This window comes from Pelobates fuscus, chromosome 2 (assembly GCF_036172605.1).
Source record: "Pelobates fuscus isolate aPelFus1 chromosome 2, aPelFus1.pri, whole genome shotgun sequence".
In the NCBI taxonomy this organism is placed as follows: domain Eukaryota; kingdom Metazoa; phylum Chordata; class Amphibia; order Anura; family Pelobatidae; genus Pelobates; species Pelobates fuscus.
In genome coordinates, this window is record NC_086318.1 from 437,556,625 (window position 1) to 437,570,248 (window position 13,624).

General features: G+C 34.2%; 1 protein-coding gene across 2 annotated transcripts in view; it reads left to right on the forward strand.

Annotated features, from left to right (window-relative positions):
• LRFN2 (leucine rich repeat and fibronectin type III domain containing 2) overlaps positions 1 to 3,329 on the forward strand; it is a 530,695-nt gene extending 527,366 nt beyond the window's left edge. The window contains exons 5-6 of one of the 2 annotated variants that reach the window (XM_063444112.1): positions 719 to 980; positions 2,704 to 3,329. In XM_063444112.1, the coding sequence (XP_063300182.1) occupies positions 719 to 980; positions 2,704 to 2,772 (331 nt within the window). In that variant the 3' untranslated portion in view covers positions 2,773 to 3,329. Of the gene's footprint in view, positions 1 to 718; positions 2,159 to 2,703 lie in introns of those variants that run through there. The other variant, XM_063444111.1, reaches the window with a different exon arrangement.
• The last annotated feature ends 10,295 nt before the right edge of the window (positions 3,330 to 13,624 follow it).

Here is a 13,624-nt window from a genome sequence, read left to right on the forward strand (position 1 = left end):
TCTATAAAGGCATTATGTATACATTATGCTTGTGTTTTTGGTCTAAATTGCCAAATTTGATAGTTTTGCTTATCTATTATCTTGTATAACTGATACTTGTCCTACTGCTATTATTTTTCTGAATGTGTTGGTGATATTGCATTGCTATTATTATGCTATGATTCTATATCTCTCAATATTTCTTCACATGATACATTCAAGAATGTAAATGGTAATAATAATAATTATCTAATATGTAGCACCTCTCAATGTCTATTAAAGGGATGAATGAACATGAAGGTATTTATAAACAGCGATCTATACACAAACGTTTTATTTTGTCCTAAATGAATACTCTGACTTTAAATAAATAACATAGAGAATATGCTTTTACATTTGGCTTACATATGTTTGGACGTTATAAGAATGTTATTATTTTCAGGTTCTTAAATATATATATATATATGTAAAAAAAACCTGTGTAATAAAGGAGTATGGGTTATATTTTGCCATGTGACTAGTAAATGTTTGTAATTTAAATAATGCATAATGAAGGTTATGAGTAAAAGGGGATTGTAGGGAAAAGCTCTAAAAGTTAAACAGTCAACAGTGATGCCATTGGGAAGTTCCTTTGATATAATTGGTTGCCATAGGGATTGATCAGCTTCTAGAATTTCAATTGTACTACTTCCTTTATGATTCAATATAGTTCACAGTTTCTGTTTGTGTTTTATTTAAGGATGATCCCTGCTTCAAACAAAGCCTTTGTCGTGAACAACCTTGTATCTGGGACCGCTTATGACCTCTGCGTGTTGGCCATTTGGGATGATACTGCAACAACCCTCACAGCTACAAACATAGTGGGGTGTGCCCAGTTCTTTACCCTAGAGGACTATCAACAGTGCCAGTCCATGCACAGCCAATTCTTGGGGGGCACAATGATTCTAGTAATTGGAGGCATCATAGTTGCTACATTGCTGATCTTCATTGTTATATTAATGGTAAGATATAAAATTTGCAACAATTCCCAGGGGAAGATGGCCAATGTCAGCAATGTCTATTCTCAGACTAATGGAGCAAATACAGTACAAAATGGGGTTCCACCTCAGGTCAATCCAAAAGTGGTGGTGAGAAATGAACTAATGGAATTCAACTGTGGTTCAATGCACAGTAGTGTCTCATCCTCTTCTAGCTCTGTGAATAGCCCAGACTGTGATGACGATAGTCTACAGAGTACTCAAAGCACTTTGTCTAATAAGTGGCGATCTGCCTCCAGATCTAAACACAACATTGATAGACTAATGGGAGCATTTGCCTCCCTGGAACTAAAGTGTCAGAAAAAGGAGGACACTGTGGACTCCAGGACTACAACTACAGTCCACCTGTCAGACAAAGAGCCTTTGCTGGGCCACCAAGAGTCCAAAGTCCATAGCCTCCTTATGTTACCCCTGGAGGGCAAAACAAAACGTAGCCATTCTTTTGATATGGGGGACTTTGCCACAACACAATGCTGTAGTTACCCAAGAAAGATTACAAACATTTGGACTAGGAGAAGCCTTTCAGTTAATGGCATGTTATTACAATATGATGACAGTGAATTTACAGGGAATGCAACTAAGGGTACTTATGACAGCTCAGAATGGGTAATGGAAAGTACAGTGTAAATACATTTCTCCATTCTTATCTTATTTCTATAAACTTGCCTAATGTTGGCAAGCATAGAGTACAATACAATGTTACATGAAAATTTATTACTAGATCTCTGGAATCAGAGATGGGTAAAGACAGCAGGTACAACAGAAACTGGCAGTTGTGCTAAGCGTTGGCTGTAGTGGACTGTTCAACAAAACAGATAAGATCCACATATTTTAGTCTAAGTGCTCTTTATCAGATACACTCAAGGAAAGGAGATGACTGAAGAAGGGATTTTTATTCCCGAGCTCAAAGTTCAGCAGTTCAAGGACCCTGGAGGCATCGGTGAAGTGATGAAACAAGTCAATCATCCTCATTCTACATCATTTGTGGGCACATTAACTGTTTATTTTTTTATTAATTTATTTTACTCATTTGTTTCGTTAATTTATACCTGTAACATTTGAGATAGCTATTTAAATTAACTAATAAACATGCCAGAAACCGTATTATTTTAAATTTATTTTTTCAAAAGAATAAAGTCAGAGAGTGATATATAGTCTATTTACTTATTTTTGTTGTTGGGTTTATTTTTTAATTTTTATTTTTTTTCATCGGTGCTTCTGTATGCCTCTTAGCAGACAGGTATGGGGGAAGTTCATAGGGTTAACTTTTAAGAAATGAATACGTTATATCATTTATGTGTGGTGGAGTGAAAAAACCATGAAGTTCTTGGGCATCATATAATAAAATTAAATATAAAAGTAGAATTACAATATATATTCAGATGGCAACATTTAGAGGGTAAAAAGAGTAAAAGTTCATTCATGGTTTATATTGTTGACCCATTGGTTTATAGATTTTTTTTGTTTTAAATTTATTTTACGCCACATTCCCAAGATTACTATTGTTTAACCAAAAGCATGCATTTTTATTAAAGGGGATATTTGCATAGTGGTTCAAAAATTCTATTATACTTTCCCAGTACATAAGTATAACATGTTCCTCTGAGGTTACTGCCTCCTTATGCAGAAATAAATGAGAAGTGCTCAGAATTTAATGAGAAATGACAAGATAAAATTGTCATTCCAGATGTCAGCAACACAATCAAGCGTTTCGACTGGGAGTAGCAGGATATCCTTGACGGCTTGCACTTCCTAGTTAAAAACGTACCTGGAGAGTACCGTCGTTTTTTCGAAGGACTTTTATGGATTTTTGGTTCGTCCATCACCATTCCCATTTAAATGACTTTATTGTGACTGGGGGAAAAGTACTCTATGCAGTCACGGACTTCCGTAGCTCTGTGTTCATTTCTTTCTACAATTTATCTGATCATTCGCATAACTGAACATTTTGTACAGAAATTCTAACAAGGTGAATATAATGTATCATTTTTTTTTATCACAAACATAAAAGAGAGGAGAGCTATATTGTGACTTGGCTGTGTACTTATCTTGTATCGTCATGTTTCCTATTTGGAGTTTTAGAATATGACGTTCATGTGAAAAGAATTATCATTTTTTGCTACAACATGTACAGTAAAAAAAAGAAATTCTGCAATGAGACCTGGACTTTTTTAATCACATTAAAGTTTTATATTTTTTGGTACATATGAGAAGAAAACACAAGAGGGAGGCGGAATTAATTTGCTTGTTTGGAAAACATGCTTACATTTCATTACGATGTCTGCTATGTAGAAATAAATAAAAAAAAACGTGTGGATGTGCTCTCTTATGATGAGTCAAGCAATTAAAAAAGAATACATTAAATAATTCAGAATAAATTCAGAAAATACAAAATATAAAAAGGTTAGCATTTACAACATCACATATCACTTACCTGGATATTTATACAAAAACTATAAATAAATTAAAATGGTTAAATTGTTATTAATTTTGTGTAATCTTTGTTTATTGGAAAAAAAATATCAAGAAAAAGAATCTGTAATACATGTCAGAAATATACAAAAGTCAGCTATTCACTACCAAAGTACTGTAGCAAAGATGGATGGTGTCCTATTTTCATTTTTGCAGAAGTGCCTCTCATACATCAGCCATTTTATAATACATTTTACAAGCAATTTTATTGAAATCCCTTTTTATTTGCCTACCAAATTATTTGGAGTGTATTAGATACTTTGTCTAGCTGTGACGGTGCAGAGTTACAGTACACCATCCCAGCATTCTGTGCACTTCCAAGGCCTAATTATATCACCAAACAATGCTGCATTATAATTAGTATCATAACCCAAACATAGACCTCACCTAACTAAGCTTGGTCTGTAGAAACCTCCATTACACTAGTGCAACACACATTACATTAATATTTATATAGTGTCAACATATTACACTTGTTTATAGAAAGGAGAAGAATTGAGGAAAGCCCTGCTTAAACAAGCTAACAATCAAAAAGAGGATTTGAGATAGGCAGATATTTACATTAGGTGTCTTCCCTATGGACACTTACTGGTGAGGATGTCTTCGAACCTGGTTTCCTAGTTATATGTCACTGCTCTAAACTACTGAAACACATTGGCCAGCTGTATCCAATGTACATTCACCAAAATGTTGATACATGTTCGAAGAACATATAGGAAGGATCCTATCAAAAAGAATTGTATTGAAATAATGCAATAATAATAAAAATACAATAACACAATAAAAAGTTAATTTCAAATCACAGTCTCCATGTTCTCCACAGCAAGTAGTCCTATATAATGAATTTTGCTTCATATCAGACCAATAAATGACTTGTTTTCAAAACTAACTTTCTTCTGCCCTCTCACATAATCAAATAAACGGTTCATCTGCTACCACCACTCTATACCTTGTCATTATTGACTGATAAGCATGTATCATGCTCAAAACCAATCTCTCTCACTCTCTCTCTCTCACTCTCTCTCTCTCTGTATATATATATATATATATATATATATATTTAATTAATATGCGGAGGGTATGGTATTGTATTTAATGTATGATTCAACAAAAGACTCAGAAATAAGAAAAATGGTGATTTAGCAAGTCTATCATCTAATTAACTAACCTAATTGCATTCTACGAAGAAGTAAGTAGAAGTATAGATCAGGGTGTTGCAGTGGATGTGATCTGCTTGGATTTTGCAAGGCATTTGATACGGTTCCTCACAATAGGTTAGTCTTCAACTAAAAGAAATTGGTCTAGATGAATATTCTTGTTCTTGGGTAGAACATTGGCTTAAGGATAGAGTACAACGAGTTGTAATTAATGGTACATTTTCAGGCTGGACAAAAGTGGTAAGTGGTGTCCCTCAGGGTTCTGTTTTGGGATCGCTTCTATTTAACATATTTGTAAATGATCTTGAAATAGGCATTGAAATCCATGTATCAGTGTTTGCAGATGACACAAAACTTTGTCAAGTAATAAAATGTGAGCAGGATATTGCCTTGCTGCAGAGGGATTTGGATAGATTGGGGGACTGAGCACTAAAATGGCAGATGAAATTTAACCTAGAGAAATGCAAAGTTATGCACTTCGGGGTTAAGGATGCACAAACAACTTACACCCTAAATGGTAGTGAATTAGGGATAACCACACACGAGAAGGATTTGGGAATTGTTATAGACAACAAATTAGGTAGCAATATGCAATGTCAATCTGCCGTTGCTAAGGCCGGTAAGGTTTTGTCATGTATAAATAGGGGCATAAATTCTCGTGATGAAAATATAATTTTGCCTCTTTAAAAAATTGCTGGTAAGACCACACCTTGAATATGCTGTGCAATTTTGGGCACCTGTTCTAAAGAAGGATATCATGGCACTCGAAAAGTCGAGAGACGAGCTACAAAATTGATAAAAGGAATGGAGCATTTTAGTTATGAAGAAAGGTTAAAAAAAAAAAAAATCTGTTTAGTTTGGAAAAACAGCGCCTGAGAGGGGATATGATAACATTATACAAATATATTCGGGGCCAGTACAAACCTTTATCTGGAAATCTATTCATAAACAGGGCTATACATAGGACACAAGGTCACACATTTAGGCTGGAAGAAAGCAGATTTCATCTAAGGCAAAGAAAAGGGTTTTTATATAGTAAGAGCAATAATGATATGGAATTCTCTGCCTGAAGAGGGGGTTTTGTCAGAGTCTATACAGATGTTTAAATTGCAATTGGATAAATACTTACAAAAATATAACATACAGGGATACCATTTCTAATTAGTGGGATAATAGCTGCTTGATCCAAGGAGACATCTGACTGCTATTTTGGGGTCAAGAAGGAATTGCTTCCTAGTTTGTGGAAAAATTGGAAGTGCTTCAGACTAGGTTATTTGCCTTCTTTTGGATCAGCAACAACATATGTGAGGAAGGCTGAACTTGATGGACGCAAGTCTCTTTTCAGCTATGTAACTATGTAACTATGTAATTAAAATTACAATACAATGCATGGTTAGAACAAAAATTAAATGTCCTTTAAATGTATTTTGTGATATAATCTAAACTGTGGCCAAAACTTAAATAACATTTTAAAAAAGACAAACTTGCCGAAAACAGGGTACAAAATATTTAAAGTAGAGCATTGCACAAGTCAATGGGGCCTTATCCCGTTCTGAACCTACCCGACCATTTGCAGCTTCAAATCAAGAAAATATTAATGTTTCAGGGGAAAACATATTGGTAATTATACATATTACATGGTATATACCAGGAATACCAGGAAAAATGTCTCTCTGCAGTTTCAGTCGTTTCATAGCTAAGCAAAAGCTGAATAAAGCATTTTCCTTTATTTGACACACAGGTAGAAGTACACTGTTTAGCTAAAACGTAATGTCATTTTAAATGTCTGACGATATTGCCCTCTATAGAATACATTATTCGATATGTTCATTATAATGCCCGAAAAGCACTCATAACATTTTGTAACTGAACGTTGTCCTGGCTACACACATTCTTAGAAATTGATAACATCATTTCACATTTTACAAAGTAAAAATGATCATCTAAACTTTACTTAACATATACTGATTTAAATAAAAGGTACTAAATACCACACTTTTATGACCATGTGCATTTTAATAATTCAAAGTGAATTTAAAATGTAATACCAAATTGGCCAAACTGAAAGATTCTCTACCTTAGCTATGCTTTCAGTACAACCTCTTTGACCTTACAATTAAAACTCACTCTGATTTCCCGTTGAATGCTCAGTTCAGTGGATTACCCGGCATTTATATTGAGAGATAAAAATGAATTTGGTGCAGCACATGAGTACTCCTATTTTGTCAAGACAGCAGACAAACACATTTATTTAAAAAATCTTCAATTTAATAAAAGGTTCAATCATTTATACAGTCTAGAAATGACTGCCAAGAACAGGTAATAGCGGGTTAGAAAAAACCCCACAGTATTGTTACACTGTAACAGTCAGAATGCACAAACCATACAGCACAAAACATAAATTATTAGTAAGATGTTATAGAGTTTTAGACATATCTGTATAGTGTAACCTCACTATTGTTTATGGGCATTATACTCATATATAGGAATTCCTTATCATTCGCTTGGGATTTGTATCAATTTGTATTGTTATAATTTCCATTCCAGTTCCTTTATGTGTCTCTGAACAGAGATCTATACAAAAATACTGTTTTCGCCTACATTTATATTTATATGGTGGCTCTGTATTTTGTGTTTCAAATAAATGCTATGGTAATATTTTTCAAAACATAAAGTGATTAGCACTAAAAGGGGTTAAATTATCACCTGGCATGAAGAGTTTAACAGGATTACTTACTAAAGTGGGAATTCAAAGTGAATTTTACATTTAAGGTCTAAGTAGATTATCTGGAAGCATAGCTGACTTAGAGAAGTTTGGCTGTTAACACCTCAAATTTGAAATTCAATTTGAATTCATGTCGAAGTCTCACTTTAGTGAAGAACCCTGTAAGTAAAGCAAAGAAACAATTGGGTCATTCATATGAAGTTTCAACCGGGCCTCCAAACATCATTTATTCTAAATTCTACTTGGTGGAATAGTGGGGGAATCAGGAGATAAAGTTCATCCTTGAATCTCATTCCTTTAGACCAGATCACTTTTCTTGGCTCTCTGTCTGGTGGCTGATGTATTACAGAGAGTCCCAAAGTATGGCAACATGCCATGATGCTTGAAATGAGAAAAATGAGATTTGTGCTACACCAGTTTGGCATCTGGAAACTGTATGCCAGTATATACTTACCCCATTCTGCAGGGTAGTGACTGAAGGATGGGAACCTTGAAAACAAATCACTCACAGAGGAAAGAAGTGTGTGCCACATTCATTTTGTATGCTACTATATAACGTATAACCAGAAAAAAACACAGCGGTCCACACACATGGGCAAATCCAAACACTCCACAAATGAAAAAAGGTAAAGAAAAAGTAGCCAATTTATTGAAAAAAAGTAATAGAAATAAATACACATGGCCTCACACTGTAACAGCAGTCCTCGTCTATGCTAAGGTAGTTCAAATATATTATATTTACAAAATTGTATCAAGTGTGTAAAAAACACAGTATCCAAAGTAAAAAACAAACATATAAATACCAAGTGAATGAGCTACCCACAGCTACTGTTCAGGGGAGAGACCACCTAAGAAGACCACCCAGAAAACAGTAAGTATCGTCCTGCACGCATTTCGCACCGCATCTAGTGCTTTTTCATTACCTTTTTTTCATTTGTGGAGTGTTTGGATTTGCCCATTTGTGCGGACCGCTGTGTTTTTTTCTGGTTATATTTTTGAATATTTGGCAAGAGTCCAGCAACAAGTAGTTAATTTCTTAATCCTATTAGTCCTGATTCAGCCTCTCAGTCAAATTCATTATTTATGGAGCTGCGGCAAACCTTTTTTGAGTAAGGGATCCCGCCTCACCAATTTTATGTTGCTATATAATGTCCTCAATGATTGCTTTCTCCATTCTAGAAATACAATATACCTATCAGAGGGTTTGTGGTAGATTGAAGAAGGTCTATCCAGAGAGCTGGCTAATATATGTCAACTCCTTCTGTGTGCTTCACACTGACCTTTATCGGACAACTGTAGTGGGGAATATTAAATCCTCTTTTTATTCAGATAGTTTGTTTGTATCGTTGTGACTCCCTTCTACGTATATAAAAATTACAATTACTTATCTTAACTTACTTTATTTATGCACGGAGACTCACTCACTGCATCTGAGTCATCTGCCTCCTGTTTTATCTTCATGCCTCTTTGGCCTGTCCTCCTATTAAATGATTCTCATAGAGAAGCATTGATTGAAGGTTCATTGAGTCTGACTCGGTGGTGGGTGCGAAAGGTCTCCCATTAGAGATAAATAAAGCTCTAGAATGTAACAATGCTGCATCTCCAAAACATCCATGTTTTGCACTAGCAAAACACCAGGGCCACTGCAAAGGACCACTTATAACATTACAAGATTCGAGTACAAGTTGTCCAATCCCCTTACATTGGTCTACCTTAATTCATTTTCCTCTAATAGTATTATCGGTTTATGTTATTAAACAATAAATATCTGCAAAACAAAAGTACTTTCCTATTACATGCCTTATTTATATTTTATATGTATTCCTCTATTAAATAGAAGTGCATTATTTAACAGGAATATTCTCTAAGTTGACAACAATTAAATGCTGCTTTATTACAGAAATAAAGAGTACAAATTAATTCTTACTTATATATTAAATAAATAAAACTTTAAGAACAACATGTGGGAGGAAAAGAATCGAATAAATAAACACATTGTGTTGGTATAGGTGTTATTCATTCTAATGAAAAGATTCTAAGAAAACAATAAGGAATTGTATAACTAAAAGTACAATTTAAGGGACAGTGAAACTTCAAATAGGAATGTATATTAATGATCCTATATCATCATGTTTACTTAAACTGCTGCAGCGGAATTATATAGAATCAACCGAAACGAAGGTGTTTCTTCCACATAATATAAAAAACATCAAATACATACTAATCATACATTGTCGCGCTTTCATTCGTGTATAAATATGTATAAATAAATATATGCACATTGCTACTGTCTACAAAGTCTCAAAATATGTTTATGCATAGCCTACACACTAACAAATGGTGAACAAATAGATTAAAAAATGTAATTACCAACAACTTTAAATCCAGAAACAAGTGAGATATATTTTTGCTGCACTTCCAGACTTATGTTTGACAATATGCAAAATAGCATCTTCTGTTACATTTTTAGATTCCAAGTCACATTTCTAACAAAATGAACCCAGGGAATCGATAGAACTTTGAGTTGGAATATATAACTATTACCCAAGTTGCTAATTTGCAAATTGTCTAATCGCACCCTTGTTTCTCAAAATATTTTTCTTCTTTTTTTTTATCTTTATTTATCAGTATTTTTGTACCCTGCAGACTATAACATATGTATTCACTTTCTCACTTAATCCTCGCACGTTTTTATACACACGTATCTATGGGTTGACAACAAATGTTTAATGTCTATTCTAATAATATTTTTTAATTAACTCCCAGGATGCCACCTGCACAAATGCGTGTGAAATAAAAAAAAACTAAAAAAAAAAAACAATCAATAATGTTATAATGTGTGTTAATTAATTTTTTTTAAGCTCACAACTTCACAGGTAAGACACTGTAGGCACTATAACCATTTCATGTCATTGAATTAGTTATAGTTCCTGGAGTCACTTGGCACTGTTCCTTCATTCAACATTAAACACTTTTCAAGCAGTTTAACACTAAATAAAGGTTCCCTGCCAATAACAATTTAAGCTTATTAAAGTTCTTATGTGGACACTATTGTCCGAATGTCCACATACAACGTTTTCAAGTCGGCACCCACTTTGTTTAACCTCTGAAGGTAAGATGATTCCAGGACTCCCCTACCCCCATGACAAGTTAAATAAGCTGAAGTTGTGATAGGATTGCTACTTTAACGTTTTTTACAAGTCACACCACTTTAAAAAAGACTTTACCTAAAAAAGCAGAGTAATTATTAACGTATAAATGCTAGTCAGAAGTGCAATTAAAAAACAACACTAACCAACTTACACTACCTTATGTAAAATCAAATATGGCGTTCTACGTGACCACATAGTGATCTAGTAACATTTAAAGTTAACCTTCCTATGTAAGTATGAGTTCAAAATCCAAAGTTAATGAGAATCAAAACATGATCTACCAGATCCGAAAATATTCTGACCTCGACCGATTAGACAAGATTCCCGGAGCTGCCTGATGTTGTATTCACAAAGATAATTGCAAATGTTCTTATACCTCATCAGTACAAATATGTGAAAGTTTTAGAAAGCAAAATTGCAGAAAACTAATACAATTCAAGCTCAAATTAACCTGATTAGACCGAAATTAATCAATATATACTCAAATGCCCATAACAGTAGATAATCAATTAGAATGCTTCAGAGGATTTCCAGTTATTTTCATATGTGAGCTGCGTTTTCATTTTATAAGTGTCCATAGATGATTAATTGTAAGTGACCAAATATCTTTATTCTACCATCATGCACCAGTGCTTAGTTGCAATGTGTTCATTCCTTAATTTCCCTGTTCCTTTTCTATTGAGTTCCTTCACGTCTTTCTCAACTCTAGTCAATAATAAAATCATTAAAGGAAAACTGTCACCATTTTGTATAATTTTATAAAATACATTACTTATAGTATAGCCCCTGTGTGTATTATTTTCTAAAGCAAACAAAACTTGGTTCGGTGCCTCTCTTGGGTAACCTTTACTCGGTGGGAATAGTAAGCTTTAAGTCCTCTTTGGTCAGAAGGACAGCCAGTAATGAAGGCATCCCAACACAGCTCTCTGGTGGTTTCAGACCTTCGAATTGCTAGTGTTCATAAGAGATGTGTTGCTTGTAACTAAACAGGGATACAAATACCTTTCTCCACAGGGCAAGCATAATCCAGGTGTAACACAAAATAATGTGTAACAAGACTATATTACACTTAATGTGTTATTTTCAGTAATAATAAATATGATGTCAGTTGTTTTGTTAAGTTGTATTTTTCATTTTTATTGTCCAAAAGAAGATGTATTGCTAATAATTACAAATAACACAATCAGTTCGAAATCCATGTAAATTCTTTTATCACGTTGCTGCACATGTTAAAATCTCCTATCTCCAATGTGCTCGTGAGCTGTTTCTCCAAAGGATATTGCCTGTAATGAATTTAAATAATTCCTCGACAATCACATTAAGCACACACATTAAGCACACACTATTTCAAAGTGTTACAAACTTGCTGATAAACTCACTGTGTATACTTGAATATTGAATCCGAGCCAGATCAACTGCAACCTCATCAACATCGCACAATGTTTGGTTTTAGAGCCTTTTTAGTAAGCAATACAGGAAGTTTATCCAAAACTATTAAATCAAGGCCTATAAATCCAATGATGGCTTTGGTGATTTATTATTGATAGAATAATAGTGACATATAGTGATATTAAACTATCATCCTATTAATGATACAGTTTCTAATTTAATTGTTTTATAGTACAGATCCTGTTTCCTTACCCTAAACTAACATTTTACAGCCTACAAACACTGGTAAAAAGAAATTACCTTTTGTTTAACATGACGTTTTTTTGACATTCAATGCTCACGACTTATTAAAGGATAAAAATTTGTGTTGAATTATTGCCTGAAATGTCATTTCTAACATAATCTCTTTTCTAAGTTAACAACATAAAAGCTCTTATCTGATCGATTCACAAGCACTGCACAAATGTAATAAGTACGAAGGCATTCTTAAAGCAGATCTGTTACATGCAAGATAAGCATAGATCGGAATTTTAGCATACAACAAAAGCTGCCATTTCTTGCATTCTTTCAAACATTTTTTATATATGATTCCATGGTTCATATGATTATTGCTAGATGGGTCTTTAAAGGGTTACTCCAAGCACCACTTTACTTCAGTGCTTGGTGTGTGTATGTGAATGAAATCCTGCCGACACGGAGAATAATAGTCCTGGTGACGGAGGTGTAACTCCACCTGCAGCATCATTGAGGAACAAGAGTTCCAGACTGGCTAATAACAATTCTGTGCAAAATTGGTGTCTGACGCCAACACACACAGAATGCAGTCTCTGTGCCACCTATGTCAACCCATGCCCCCGCCCTCAGCCAGCCGTCTCTGACTTCCCTAGCCCTTCAACAAGGTGGAGTTACATTGGTGGAGGAAGATCAGCTTTCAGGAAGAACTTCGTTGGCACAGGAACACAGGTACTTTTAATTTTTTTCGTTTTGTTTTATTTGGGGGGTAGGCTAGAAAGGGTTGAAAAACCAAAACCAAAAACATTTTCTTAAAGCACTGCTTATTGGTGGAACTAGCCCTTTAAACATGGGGTTTAGCCCCAAATCTCTCTGGGATTAAATCCTGCCTATATTAAAGCCAACCTATATGTCTTGAGTATTCATTGCTACATGTATACAAGCTAGAGAAGTGTTTCTTTCTGCATGTGTCTCAGGTAATGTAGTTCTGGTTCTGGTAAATACCAGTATGAAAGCATGAGAACTCATCCTATCACAGTCGACCTCCCCACTCTTGTGTGTGCTTGCAATATCCTCATGCAAAAATTGTATTTATTATTGGCAAAAAAAAAATAAAATAGTGGGCAAAGAATTGGGCATTAAGTAAAGATTTTTTAGGTAGCAATTTTTAAAAATCTCAGAATAAGGGCAAAAATACAAATATTAAAACATTTTCTAAATCATTCATAGATAAAAGGTAAGTTTGCAAATCAGGGACACTTTATAAATGACATCATATTGTTGCGTCACTTGAGATTTCTTAGCAAGTTATGACATATTTTTCCATGAATTTGGTTTAGTGCACACACATATTAATGTGACAAATTATCAATGCATACAGGCAAACAGCTCTAGTTAAAAATAAATATTACAATGAACCTGTTTGGCAATGGCCATTAGAGCTCAACAAATTAGCAGAAATTAGCTGATAATATACGCTAA